This window comes from Sarcophilus harrisii, chromosome 2, assembly GCF_902635505.1.
Source record: "Sarcophilus harrisii chromosome 2, mSarHar1.11, whole genome shotgun sequence".
NCBI classification, from domain to species: Eukaryota; Metazoa; Chordata; class Mammalia; order Dasyuromorphia; family Dasyuridae; genus Sarcophilus; species Sarcophilus harrisii.
The window spans coordinates 478,223,689-478,236,719 of record NC_045427.1 but is presented as its reverse complement, the minus strand read 5'-3'; the positions used below and the strand labels follow the sequence as shown (position 1 = coordinate 478,236,719).

Here is a 13,031-nt window from a genome sequence, read left to right as displayed (position 1 = left end):
TCAGTAATAATCTGGCCAAGAGAACCAAGTTCTGGAGACCACTCCTTCCTACCTATGAGCCATAGAATTAGCTTATCTCTGATTGAAAGCTGGGTAAATGTGTTTCCTTGCTTGGGTTTCTCTGTTTACAATTCAGCCCACTTTGAAATGGCCTTACTTAAAATAAAGCTTTGCCCCATGGCTAAGGAGATGGGTTCAAGTCTGCAAATTCTTTTGAGACACCTTGCAGCACCAGTCTGGGACCCAAACTTTTGGGGTCCCCCCTTTCCAACCTCAACGAGCCATTGGTATTTGTACAATATCAAGAAACCTTGAAGAGAGGCCTCTGGTGTACTGCTGCTGGATCATGGAGGCCAAAGAGTGCAGGGTAGGCTGCTGTCTCATTTTTGGAGGGAGTATGAATCCTGGGGAAACCATAGCTTTTTCTCTAAAGCTTGGAGATTTCAGTGGTTTGACCCTTTGAGCCAGCTGAATAAAAGCCCAAAGAAGACTTGGGCAGAACTCTACAGAGGAACTAGCTGAAGAACAGTGAGTCCCAATAAAAGGGTGTAGCAGTGAATGTGAGCTCTGTGAAGAATTAAGCAGGTTAGATTCTTCACTTCCTAAAGGAGCCAGTGTGGCCAATAGAAAGGGCTGGAATGATCTGGAAACCTTCAAGTCCAAGCTCCAGTCAGTCTGGACTTGGGTGTTAGGTCACTCACTTAAACCCTTTGTTTTTTGTGTCCGGTCTGCAACATAGAAATGAGGTAAAACGCCATTGTAAAATCATTCACCAAACCATGTTGGAAAATGCAAGATTTGGCAAAACCCATCTGCAACCTGTGAAGGGAGCAGGCACGTTCTGGGGGTTCTTCCCTTCCCTGGGGTGATAGGGAGGTGTCAGGAAGAGATGAAGGGAGAAGATTTAAGATCCTGAGAGTGAGCCAGACCCCTGAGAGGCAGAGGGTGGGGAGGTCTAGGGAGGGAATGCTACAGAGAAATGCCAGTGTTTGTTAGTAAAAGCCTCATCTCATACCCTCAAGCCTAGATTACCTGCCGAGAGGTCTACCTCCCTCAAGTCTCTCCCGACTCTAATCCATCCTGATGGGGCCAATAGTAATTTTCCTAAAGCACAGGCTTCCTATCACCTCCAAGGTTCAAATACAAAATACTACTTGGCATTCAAAACTCACCTACCCTTCTTATATCTCACTCTCCACACACCACTCTTGGATCTAGTGACTCCGGCCTCCTGGCTACTGTGAACAAGATACTATTTCTCAGCTCTGGACATGTTTCCTGGCCTGGAACACTCCCTCTTCTGCTCCAACTACAGACCTCCCCAGGTTTCTTTTAACTAAACTAAAATCCCCCCTTCCACAGGAACCATTCTCTCTTTGAATTACTTCTTATTTATCATGTATATAGTTTGCTTTGTTTGTATGTAGCCTTCCCCATTAGATAATAAGGTCTTTGTGGGCCGGGACTGTATTTTGTCTTTTTGTATTCTCAGCACTTAGCAGTGTCTGGAAGTAAATACTTAATAAATATTTATTGATTGATTGGGTTCTCTTCTGTCCAACACAGATGACAAGTTTACATTCATATATATCACTTGTTAAGATTTACAGAGCAGTTTTCTATACATGATCTCATTATATCCTTAAAAAAAACCTGGCAGAGATGGGATTCTTGCACCCATTTTTGCCAGATTTCCCTAAACATTATTAAATAGTTGACACTTATAGGGAGCTTTAAAATTGGCAAAACATTTTACAAACATGATTTCATATGGCATCCTTTGCTCATGAACCTTCCATGATTTTCCTTTATTTAAAATCCAAACTCTCAGTCAAACACTGAAAGCTGTCTTTTATCTAATTCCATTGAATTTGTCCACTTTTTTCTTTCCATTAGTTCCCTCCCTCAATGAATTCATAGGTCCTTTTACAGGGACCTTTCCCTTTCCCTGCTCCATGCCTTTGCTCACACCTTTGTATGGCTGGAAGCATTCCCTCTTTCTCCTCCTCTTGATTCACCCAAACCCTCTCTGTCTTTTTTAGCTGTCTTCCCCACATTCTTTATGAATCCCCCAAGCTGGATCCTCCAACACTTTGGAACTGTCCCACTCAATGGGCAGCCAGCCTACAATTCCCGATGATGCTTGCTGTCTTTTTATGCTGATGTCCCACCTCTCCCAGTTTAAATAGTTAGTCTGGTTAAAACACTTGGATAAAATGGTCAATGAAGCTGTGGGGAAGAGCCTCCCATATGCTCATGTCTCCCCATACTAGACTTCAATCACTCTCTGGAATATATGGGATAGGGAGCTGGACACTTAGTATAATCCATCCCATTAACAGAAAAAATAAAACAAAACTCCTCTCCAACAAACTCGGGTATCTTTTGGTGATGGGAGCAGAAGTATCAAATAATATAAGAGAAATGACTACATGTAACAATAGTCTAAGACAGGGTTCCTCAAACTACTGCCCGAGGGCCAGATGCGGCAGCTGAGGAAGATTATCCCCCTCACCCAGGGCTATGAAGTTTCTTTATTTAAAGGCCCACAAAACAAAGTTTTTGTTTTTACTATAGTCTGGCCCTGCAACAATCTGAGGGACAGTGAACTGGCCTCCTATTTAAAAAGTTTGAGGACCCCTGGAAGGTTTGCATTCCATTCCCAGCGCTGACTGGCTCTATGATCGGGAAAAATTACTTTCCCTCAGGCTCAGTTTCCTCCTTTAAATGGGTGTAATATAGCATTTACACTATTTGCTCCACAAGTTTGCAGTGAGGCAGATAGTATAGCTGCAGTTAAGTACTATGTCAATGTACAGAAAGGGGTCCACCCCTTCTGGTTAATCTGATGAACATGGGAAGCTTGATTCAGGGCAGAAAATGTAATCAAACTGAAACAAACTTGAGCTGAAAAGCAAATACTTGTCCTTGGACTGAATAAAGCTGTTTTAAAAACATACCTTATTACTTTTTAATATCCTTAAGATCCCTTTAGTTTTCAAAATTCTATGATGCTGAATTATTTAAACTGAATTTGTCCTTCAGGAAAATTGAATCAAATCTGTTCTTCAGCAAAAGCTCTTATCTGTCAGCCTGTGGTCCACTAACCATTGGATCTGGGGGACCTCAGAGATATAATACCCTCATTTTACAGATGAGGAAACTGAGGCCTAAAGAGGAAAAAACTTTCACAAATTAACTCAGAAACGGCGGATAAAACCTAGTCTGACACACTAGATGGGAGTGGCTTCCAACACAACCCTTCCTTGCTCTTTGCAGGCAGGGGACAGTCAGGCCCATGGTACTAAGCACAGAGAATAGCACCGGCCTATGAGAATCACAGAATCTACCCTTCACATAAAGCAGCAGCAACAATAGCCCAAGACCTCCACTTTAGATTTGAGAAACTTCAGCCTTGGAGATTAAAGTAATCACAATGATTCACATTTTCATAGCATAAGGTGCTTGTCACAGAGCTTCTGTGAGGCAACAGTACAAGTACTAAGACCCCCCATTTCACATACAGAAGGAAAACTGAGGTCCACAAAGGGGCAGTGATGAATCCTGGTGTCTGGCCTCCAGGTCTAGTGCTCTTTCTGCTACTTGATGTTGGCAAAACATTCTGCTGGAGGCCTCATCCCATGTCTGGTACCCAATCGCCGCTGTCACTTCACTCGCAGAGATTTTTCTTTGCCCAATGTCCTTCTTCGGAGGGACCCTCGCTCCTTGTTTACTTATTGCTGGATGGTTTTTGTTGGCTTGAAATAATTCTGGGAGAAGATAAGATCTCCCTGATCTCAGCAGGTCAAGACATTCGAGGAGCTAAAGATTTTCTAAGAGAAACTAGAGAGAAGTGTCCAGGTGAGATTAGCAGGGTGGATCTGGAGCAGCTGGAGGAGCAACGGGGTCTTCTCCACAGGATCACAGAAAGCAGAGGTGCCCCGAGGAGGCGGTGGCACTGAGGGCCCTCCCAGGAAACCCCAAGGTACTGCATGCTCCCCAGGATGAAGAAAGTGGGTGCCAGGAGCCCTGAGTACAGGGCGCAGGAAGAAGGGAGAAGGGGATGGTCTGAATCATCTCTTTTAGAGAAGTTTCAACTTCTCTATGGCTTCTGGGTTATCTTCTTTATTTTTTTTTCTTTTTTTTTAATTTAAAAAAATTTCTTAGTTCTTGCACTTTCTATCCGTCCATCACGGCTCCTTTAGCCACTGTAAGAGTTGAGGTGTGTAATAGGTGATGATGATGTCAGCACCTGTATTTAGGAGAAACAAAAGGGGGTGGGAGTGTGAGAGCTAGCATGAAGGGCTCCAGCTGGTCTGTGTATGCTGCCCACTCTCAGGAGCAAAGGGCACTGCCTGGGACCTCTGCTGTATCTGCAGTCACCAGAAAAGCATCACGAGGCTAGAGAGGGACCTGGCTCAAACCCAGCCTTTAGCCTAGTGCTTGGTGCTTAATAAATGATTGCCTGACTGACCCTGCTTCTCATACATCCAAGCCTGGGAAATCCTTTGTTTCTTAGAACCTCAGTTTCCACATCTCAGTTGCCCATCTAAGATGGGCAAAATACTTCTATTATTTACCTTACAAGACTGTTGGGAGGAAATAATTTAGTGAATCTTAAAGTCTTGGTATTAAGCTGCTACCACATCCTTACTGTGGGTCTGTTTTCTCAACTGAAGCTAAAACTTCCAATCCCACCAGAGTCCAGACACATAATACTGACTTACTCTTTATTCCTGTATCCCAGCTGGCAGGAGAACAGAAGTGGAAGAGGAAAATCCTCTCCACTCCTTCCCAATCCCTGCCTTACGTACCTGCTCTTCGGAAGGCTGTCATGGCCTCCATAACAGCAGTCTTGAGGTCAAAGGCCCCAGCTCGGGCTCCGTGCCACAGCATGGCGAACTCCCCAGAAACATGATATACAGCAAGAGGCAGGACAGAGTGCTGGAGAGGGGAATGAGCTAAGTTACAGGGAGTGGCTGATGGTGCCCCTAAGGAAGTATGTTCCCATCTTCTCCAACTCTGACTCGCCCCATTCTGATCAAGCCTGAGCAAGCTGACTTTTATCTGTCAAACTCTAGGACTAATAACACAAGACTGACTAACTTTATTCTGAGGTGGTGAACTATCTAAGAAGCCTGAATGATCTGTCACAGAGGATACAGAAGGGGATTGCTACTGGATCAGAAACGACTAAATGTGGCCTTCTCAGTCTGATTCCAAAATTCTTCAGAATCCTCACCGCTTTCAATTCTGCTTTTGCAGAATTGCTCTGCCCTTGACTCACCTTGTTCTTTACTTCTCTTACAATGTCCAAGTATGGCAACCCTGGCTTGACCATCAGAATATCTGCTCCTTCCCGGACATCTCGATCCTAAGGTACATGGGATAGAGAATGTGACTCCTGAAACTTTTCTCAAACCCATTTTCAGGGAAGACTGTAGGAAATTCTGGGGTTGAGAGGAGGACTTCTTAGGAAAGGAAGGGAGGGTGGAAAGGAAGGCTCTCAAAAGGAATGGCTGGGAAGGGGAGGTCCCTTTTTACACACCACAGCTCGAAGAGCCAGGCCCCGAGCCCCAGGAGGCAACTGATAACAACGTCGGTCACCAAAAGCTGGGCTAGAATGCGCTGCATCCCTGTGGAGAAAAGCCAGGTCATAAGGAGGGAAGCAACAGATCGCTCCTGGGTCTTACCACAGATTGGGACTACCAGGACTACCTGGGGCCGCTAACTCTCATGCCCTCCAATTTTCACTCACCGGAAAGGACCATAGAAACAAGAAGCAAACTTGGCACTGTAGCTCATCACTGATACCTGTTGGGAGATAGTTCCTTGGGCTGAGTATTCTGCTAAAAGAGCTCTAAATTTGGAGTCAGGAGCCCCAGGGGGTTCCAACTTTAATCACTGCCCTTGTGACTCTGGATAAATCCTCTATCTTTTTTGAGACCTACCTCATCTATAAAATGACGCAGAAGGATTTTACAACCCTATATCCTAGGAGCTAATAAACCTGTGGATTCTAAGAATGGGTTGGAGAGGGGATAGGCTTCCAGTCCCTTGCAACCACCCCCTTCTCATTCCCCACCTCTTCCAATGCACTACTTTGACTTCTTGCCCTCTTACCTTGTTGCCAAGCCCATGGGCGATCAATGCCTCCTTGATGGCAGCAATTCGCCCATCCATCATGTCTGATGGAGCCACGACCTGGCAGCCTGGAGGAAGAGTTAGAAGATGGGAGGGGATTGAACTTGACCCTTGCCAAGGTTACCATCAGCTCTAATTGTGTCTGATTCTGAAGATGATGTAGTCTGATTCTGCATTTTGTTTGTCTCCCAGAACTAATTGGGTCTTCAAATACCTATAATTCCCTTCCATCCCAGGATGTGTAGCACTTAGTTACTCACCTGCCTTCGCATAGGCTAGAGCAACTTCTGCCAACCTCCTGCTGCTGTCCTCGGCCCGGAACGAGCCATCCTCTCTCAGGAGCCCTGCAGGAAACCAGTGGGACTCAGGAAAGGCTCAGGGATCTCCCCTCTGCCTCCCAATGCAGGGAAACCCCAGCATTACTCCACCAAGACTTAGCCTTGTTGCCAGAAGTGGAGCAAAGAGATCCTCGGTAGGATCGGGGAGCTCAGGACTCACCGCAGTGACCATGTGAGGTGTAGGGACACAGGCACACATCACAGGCCACCAGGAGGCTGGGAAACGCCTTGCGCAGCAGATGAATTGCCTGAATGGCGGGGGTATCTTCTGTGTCAGCTCCTGAGCCCAACTCATCCTGGGTGAGCAAGGATGGCTTTATCACCAACATCCAGGCCTCCTCTCAGATGCACGTCCTCCACTCTCAGCCCATTCCACTCACACCCTTGTCCTCCTCTTCCCCAACACTCTAGCCTCTCCTTTCTTCACCCACCACATCTCGCTACCCATGTCCTCACCTTGCTGACTCTGCTGGGTACCCCAAAGATCAGGACGCATCGTAGCCCCTTGGCTACTAAGGGCCGCAGCATCTCTTCCAGCTTATTGACGCCATACCTGGGAAGCAGACAGGCCAGCTTGAACCCTGGGCTAGGACCTTAACTTAGGGTTTCAGACTGAGGCTGGGCAGGGCAAGAGAGGTTGGACCTGTCTGGATCACTCTCTTGTAAAGGAATTGCATGTACAGATGTTTAATAAAAGTCTGATCAAGGCAGGAGTGACAGGGCATGGGGATATTATAGGGTGGGGGGGGCTTTACATTACGTTTTCTACTTCCTAAAGTGGTTTTGCATCCATTCTCTCATTTAATCATCACAATAACTCCATGGAATATGTAGGGCAGATTGAGTCATTCTCATGTGGCAGTGAAGGCCAAGGAGTTTGAAGTGACTCCCCTTGATAGTCACACAGTGAGTGGGGAAGCCTAGATTAGATCCCAGATCTCCTGAATTCCAACCTAGAATCCTTTTAATCATAGCCATTCTTTCTTTCCTCTAGAGATCTCCCAGGAGCTTCTCTTACCTGGAAATGCCAGGAAGGCTCTCAATTGGCTGCACAGCATCAGGAATGTCCCTGAAGGAAGCAGAGGGGTAAGCTGTGGGAGGATGGGGTAAAGGATAAGGGGGAAAGATGATTTTGAGGGCCAAGCAGAAATAAAAATGGAGAATCAAGTGCCTTGGAATAATCCTCTGAATTAAAAGTTGGTTCCTACCCACAAGGGTATAGGGGTGTGTCCTGGACAGACCAGTAATCTGTACCAGGAGTAGCCACAACTCACATTGTTGATTAATACATGAGCTTTGTAAGTGTTGTACTTCTTACTGGTATGAAAAGACCCTCCATAGTCTAATTATCTCTGGTTAAAATAACAAAATAAACTTTCTGAACCCCAGCAAAATTTATGACCAGATGTTTGTCCCATGGTGCTTACAACAGGACTCAAGTGGTCTGCACAACCACTCAGCCTCTTTCTCATCATCTCTTGAATGAATCAACAATCCCCACAATAATAATAATACTTCACGATTAAATTTTATGACTGTGAAAGCTTTACAATTTTCAAAGTACTTTGCTAACTATCTGATCATTGTATTTGTGAGCTTTGGAGAAGGATTGTTATATCCATTTTACAGACAAAGCATAAGCTCAGAGAGGAAAAGTTATTTGCCCAAGTTGGTAAAACAGGGAGGGTCAGGAGCAGATAATTCCTAAATATGGTTTATAGTTTCCCCCAGGAGAGAAGAGGCAGCCAGATGACCCTGCTTTACTAACCAGACACCTTCATCAGATCAATTTGGTACAAGAAACACTCAGTAGACCCCTGCAGACCTTTCTTCCTGCTCTCAAACCCCACAAGTAAGCCTGAAGTTGGACACAGTCCCATGAACTTACGTGACAAAGATGGGGTAGATAAGATTGGAGGCATCGAAGATGCTGGCTGCTGTCTGCCAGTTTCGTAACAAGGGGTGGAAGTAGCCGCTGTGAAGCAAGGATTCAGGCTGCATGACTGGGGCTCAGCAGGGGTTCTGGAGACAAGCAAAGAAATATTTACTAAAGGCCCCCATAGCCAGCCCTGTGCCAGGGGCTTTAACAAGACAAAAGGCGCTCCAAGATAGTTCCTGCTCCAAAGGATCTTACAGTTTCACTGAAGGAAAAAAAAGATACAAATGTATAAACATATATATATATATATATATATATATATATATATATGTACATACATACAGATACAACACACAGAACAAATACACAACATGAAAAAGCAAGCAAAGGTAAAACAGCCTTGATGACCAGGCTTTTTACCCTGAAGGGAACAGGGAAGCAAAGGAGTTAAGTGACAATCTGCTGTGCCTTTGGAAACTGAATCTGGCAGCAGGCCTAGCATGGACTAAAAAAGGGAAGACACTGCATTAAAAGGCTGGTGTAACAATTTTGGGCCAGAAGAATAGAGAAAGGAGTTCAGTTTTAAACTTGTTAATTTTGAGGTAGTAACAAGAATTCTAGCAGGCAGATAAGTGGGAGGACTGATTGTACAGCCAGCCGAATTCTCCAGGCTGGTTTATCCTAGATTGGGTCTCCTCCAGTCTTATTGTGACCAGGAGGTTGGAGCTCCTGCTGCTTCACCCATTACAGTCGAACTCTGACACTGGGCAGTTTCTGGCTCCTTTCCCAGTCAACCTAAAAGCCTTATCTTAATTTTCAAGGCTCAGTGCCATTTAGAAGGTTATGTTATCACTAGAAACACAAGTTCAGCCTCTTGCCACACCCCAGGGCCAACACACTGTCTGTCTCCCCCACCCCCCAACATGTCCCCCCCCCCTTCCCTACAATCCCTGGATTCTTATTCCTCAGCTATTCCCACCTTCCCCAGTATATACACTCAGCCCTTTATTTTTTCTCTCCAAAAGCCTATCTTGGGGCCACAAACACTTCATGAGAGGCCACAACTGGGACAGAGGTGAGCTACGGGTTTATAGATTGTATGTGAAGAGGATACCCAAGTGTTCATATCCCACAGACCTTTCCAGGCTCCTCATCTGTAAAATAAGGTTGTACTGAAAAGATCTTGGTGATCTCTTCCAATTCTGACAATTTACATGACTCTTGACACTTCTGAGGTGCAAGGGAACCCACAGGACAATGGAGGGGGCAGATAACTAATACTGGTGCCCATTCTTTGGCTTCTGAAGGTCAAATCTTGTGAGAAAACTTTCTTCAGGTATTCTGAATTGATGTCAACCCTTTCCCTTTTCTCGCCCTTAGCAAGTTCAAGATTAGCATTCAATAGGAAGGTCCCTTAAGCAATCCTAAGAACAACCAGTTCTTGGGCATCATCATAGTGCAATAGGCTAGTCTTGGGTAGGTAAAATCCCCTGTAATTCGGTCACCTCATTAGAGTCAACCGTTCCAACTCCTACCACACGTTCAGCCAAAGCTGCTAATGTTTCACAAGGCCTGACTTCTTTACGCTGTCAGATCCTAGGCAAGGTTATAGACTGAGAAGGACTTGTTCTATATTTTAGGAGCTTCGGAAGATAGTGAGGAAAGGAAAACCCTTCAAAAATAGGTTTACTTGTCAAATACTACGCTCTCTTATCATTTTACTAGTAATTCAGTGAAAGAGTTTGAGATCACAGCTTGCCACCAGCAGCAATAATGTTCAGGGAACCTGACAAAAAGATCCAGGTGCTACATATCAGGAGATGGGAATGGCTCAGCTTTGGAGAAATTATTATAGAGTCTTAAGATATTAAAGCTAGAAGGAGCCTACTCCTTCAGTTTTCAGAGGAAATTGCTGCCGAGCGCAAAACTCACAGTTAGTAGTAATGCCAGAATTAGACTACTCCCTATCCAAACACTTTCAATAACACATCTAACACCAGTAAATTTTGTCTTAAAAAAAAAAAAAGACTGGGAGAAGAATTCTTCCTTGGTCAGCAACAAGTGGGCATCACCACCAAAAGTTGTTTCAACAAAAGAATGGTAACGTTCCTGGAGGCTAGGCTCAGCAGACACTCCTGAAGGTGCTAGGTTATAAGGGAGTGATTGTTAATACCATCACATTAAACAATTAGAACCTAGAGGGGCATGAAAGGAGCAGACAATGGCACAGCCAGCCAGGCAGAAGCAGAAAAAAATTCCTCAAGCTTACAGGCTGGAAAACAGTCTCCTTGCCAAGGAGGGCGGGAGGGGAGGAGGGAAGGGGAGATACTGTCTGGCCTGAGAAATCAAATTACTAGGTCAGAAAAAGGACATTAGACTCCCACTTCCCTAGACGGGCAGATTTGCCCTGATAGCTTTTAAGATGGAGTGAGCTTGATATTGAGCTGGTCCTGGGAGTTGGGAGAAAAGGTAAAAGTTCTAGGGTCAGTTCTTCAAGGGCTCCAGCTGGCTGGCGAGTTCGGGTCAGGCCTCCAAGGTATACTCAAGGGCAGGCCATGTGACCCCAGCCCTGGCTCTGGGCCCTGACACTCTGCTTTCCATATCCGCAGGGGCCTCACAGATGTGCAATTATTGTAGCAGTCAAAGGAAAAGAACTCGGCCTCCATCAGAGACACTTAAATCCCCGGGACGGAGCCACAGGCAAAGCAGGCCCCCCGACCCAAGTCAGAGGGCAACCAAGGGAAGGGCCGAGGGGGCTTGTGCCTGGGTCAGCACCGATGCGGGGAGAAGATTCATCCAGGAGGTTGCCACAAGGGGAAGGATGGCTCTACTGAAGCAGAAATAGGAACCAGCGCGTTTAGAAATGAGTCTCCGGGGCCAGGAGACCAGATAGTGGAGAGCCAGAAAAACAGAGCCACTGACTGACACCATGACCTTGGGCAAGTCAATTGTCCTCTTTTAGTCCATTTCCTAGGTAAAAACAACCCCCACATCCCGTGGTTTAAGCACTGGGATGTCTCCTACCGGCTTCCCGCCCCTCCCCGCGCCCCACGGAGAGGGGAGCCCTCGGACGGGGGGAGCAGACCCTCCAGCCAGGATCGCCCGGCTGACCTGAGGGTCGGCTGCACGCACGCTCCCCCGGGAGGACAGATCGCGGACACGCTCGGCCTCCCGGCGCCCCGGCTCCCCAGCCCCGCTTCTCCCGGCCCACTAACTCGTCACCCCGTAACCCAGGTCCCGGCTTACCAGGAGTGCAACAGAGCTGCAGAGAGCGCGGATGCTCTCGGAGGTGGCCACCGTGGGACTAAGTAAGCCCACGTGGGGGTGGGGCGGGCTCACCCGGAAGCAGCTTCTCTCGGCCAGGCTCCGCCCCCGGAGTTGTTTGCTGTCCCTGCACTGGCTGGCTCGGCTCCGAGTCACCGCCCCTCCCCTCTATGCTTGGGTCGCGGGTGCCCGCCAGCCCACGTTACTCAGCCCAGCTTCGCAGAGTAACCGGAGGGCGGCCCGAGAAGGCGGGGACAGCCAGGAAGCAGGGCCCCCTGCTGAGATGAAAGTCCCACGTGACTCGGCCCCGGCTATCCAGCTGAATGGCTGGTGGGAAGGGTTCAAGCATTTACTGAGCTTCCAAGGGGGACCACGCTGGCTGGTAAAAGATGACGAAGACATTGCTGGCCTGTTTACTGTACACAATGTGAACAGAAGACTCGAATGGTCAAGAGTGGGACCAGTGCAGGGAGTCTAAGGAAGAATTGGAACCACCTGAGTGGCAGGGAGTCTTGGGACCGCTTTCCAAAGTAGGATCTGAAAGGACACTGGAAATTGACACAAGTATGTTAAGGGGAACCAACTCAACTAACTAGGGGCCGCCTTGAACGCCTGAGTTCAATTGGGACTTAGAAACTTACATTTAAAATGGTTTTGAGAAACTGAAGACTATCTGAGAGGCAAGGGCAGTAAAGTGTGACAGGTCTCAACCTTAGTCCAAACTCTAAGTAAATTGAGCAAAATTTTTGCATTCAAGTTATCTGAAAAAATGCTTTATATCACTAATACAAATTAAAGCAGTTCTTTGGTTCCACTTTACACCCATCACATTGGCAAAGAAGAAGAATGTTAAGAGGGGCGGTAGCAAAACAGCTACAGTAATGCACTATTAATGGACCTTTGAATCTGCAGTTCCATTGTGGAAAGCAATTTGGAATTCTGACCTCAAAGGTTCTGAACTACACATCTACCCTTTGACTCAGTAAAAACCTCTGCCACGTCTATACTCAAAGGGATCAGAGAAAAAGGACTCATACATATAAAAATATTTGGAATAGCTCATTTGTTGTGGCAAAACTAAGGGGATGTCAATCAACTGAGGAATGACTGAACAAATTATGGTATAGGAATTCAGTTATTGTGCCTTAAGAATACTAAAGGTATGGGTCCAAAGAAATGTGGGAATGGTACATTCTATATAACAGTACTGCAAAACCAAAACAATTTTGGAAGACTTAAAAAAAAAATTTCAACTATGAATCCAGAGGAGTGAACTTATCACCTGACTGTGAGGGAATGAGATATATATTTTGGATAATGTGAGAATTCGTTTTGATTAAGAAGTTAGCATTTATATGCCATTTTACAATAAAACAAACTTAAAAGCCATTCCCTTTTCTGTTTCA

General features: G+C 46.1%; 1 protein-coding gene across 2 annotated transcripts; it reads right to left on the bottom strand.

The window, feature by feature from the left end:
• Positions 1-4,149: 4,149 nt before the first annotated feature.
• ALAD (aminolevulinate dehydratase) lies at positions 4,150-11,701 on the bottom strand. 2 transcript variants are annotated; one of them, XM_031954659.1, is made up of 12 exons: positions 11,608-11,701; positions 8,371-8,504; positions 7,501-7,573; positions 6,939-7,035; positions 6,643-6,778; positions 6,405-6,488; positions 6,124-6,212; positions 5,759-5,814; positions 5,549-5,636; positions 5,288-5,374; positions 4,815-4,944; positions 4,150-4,252 (listed from the first exon to the last, which is right to left on the bottom strand). In XM_031954659.1, the coding sequence occupies exons 2-12, from the start codon at positions 8,402-8,404 to the stop codon at positions 4,191-4,193; spliced, it is 936 nt and encodes a 311-aa protein (XP_031810519.1). In that variant the 5' UTR covers positions 8,405-8,504; positions 11,608-11,701; the 3' UTR covers positions 4,150-4,190. The 2 variants fall into 2 exon arrangements, with proteins under 2 accessions (XP_031810519.1, XP_003757355.1); XM_003757307.4 differs by having other exon boundaries at positions 7,501-7,551.
• Positions 11,702-13,031: the final 1,330 nt, after the last annotated feature.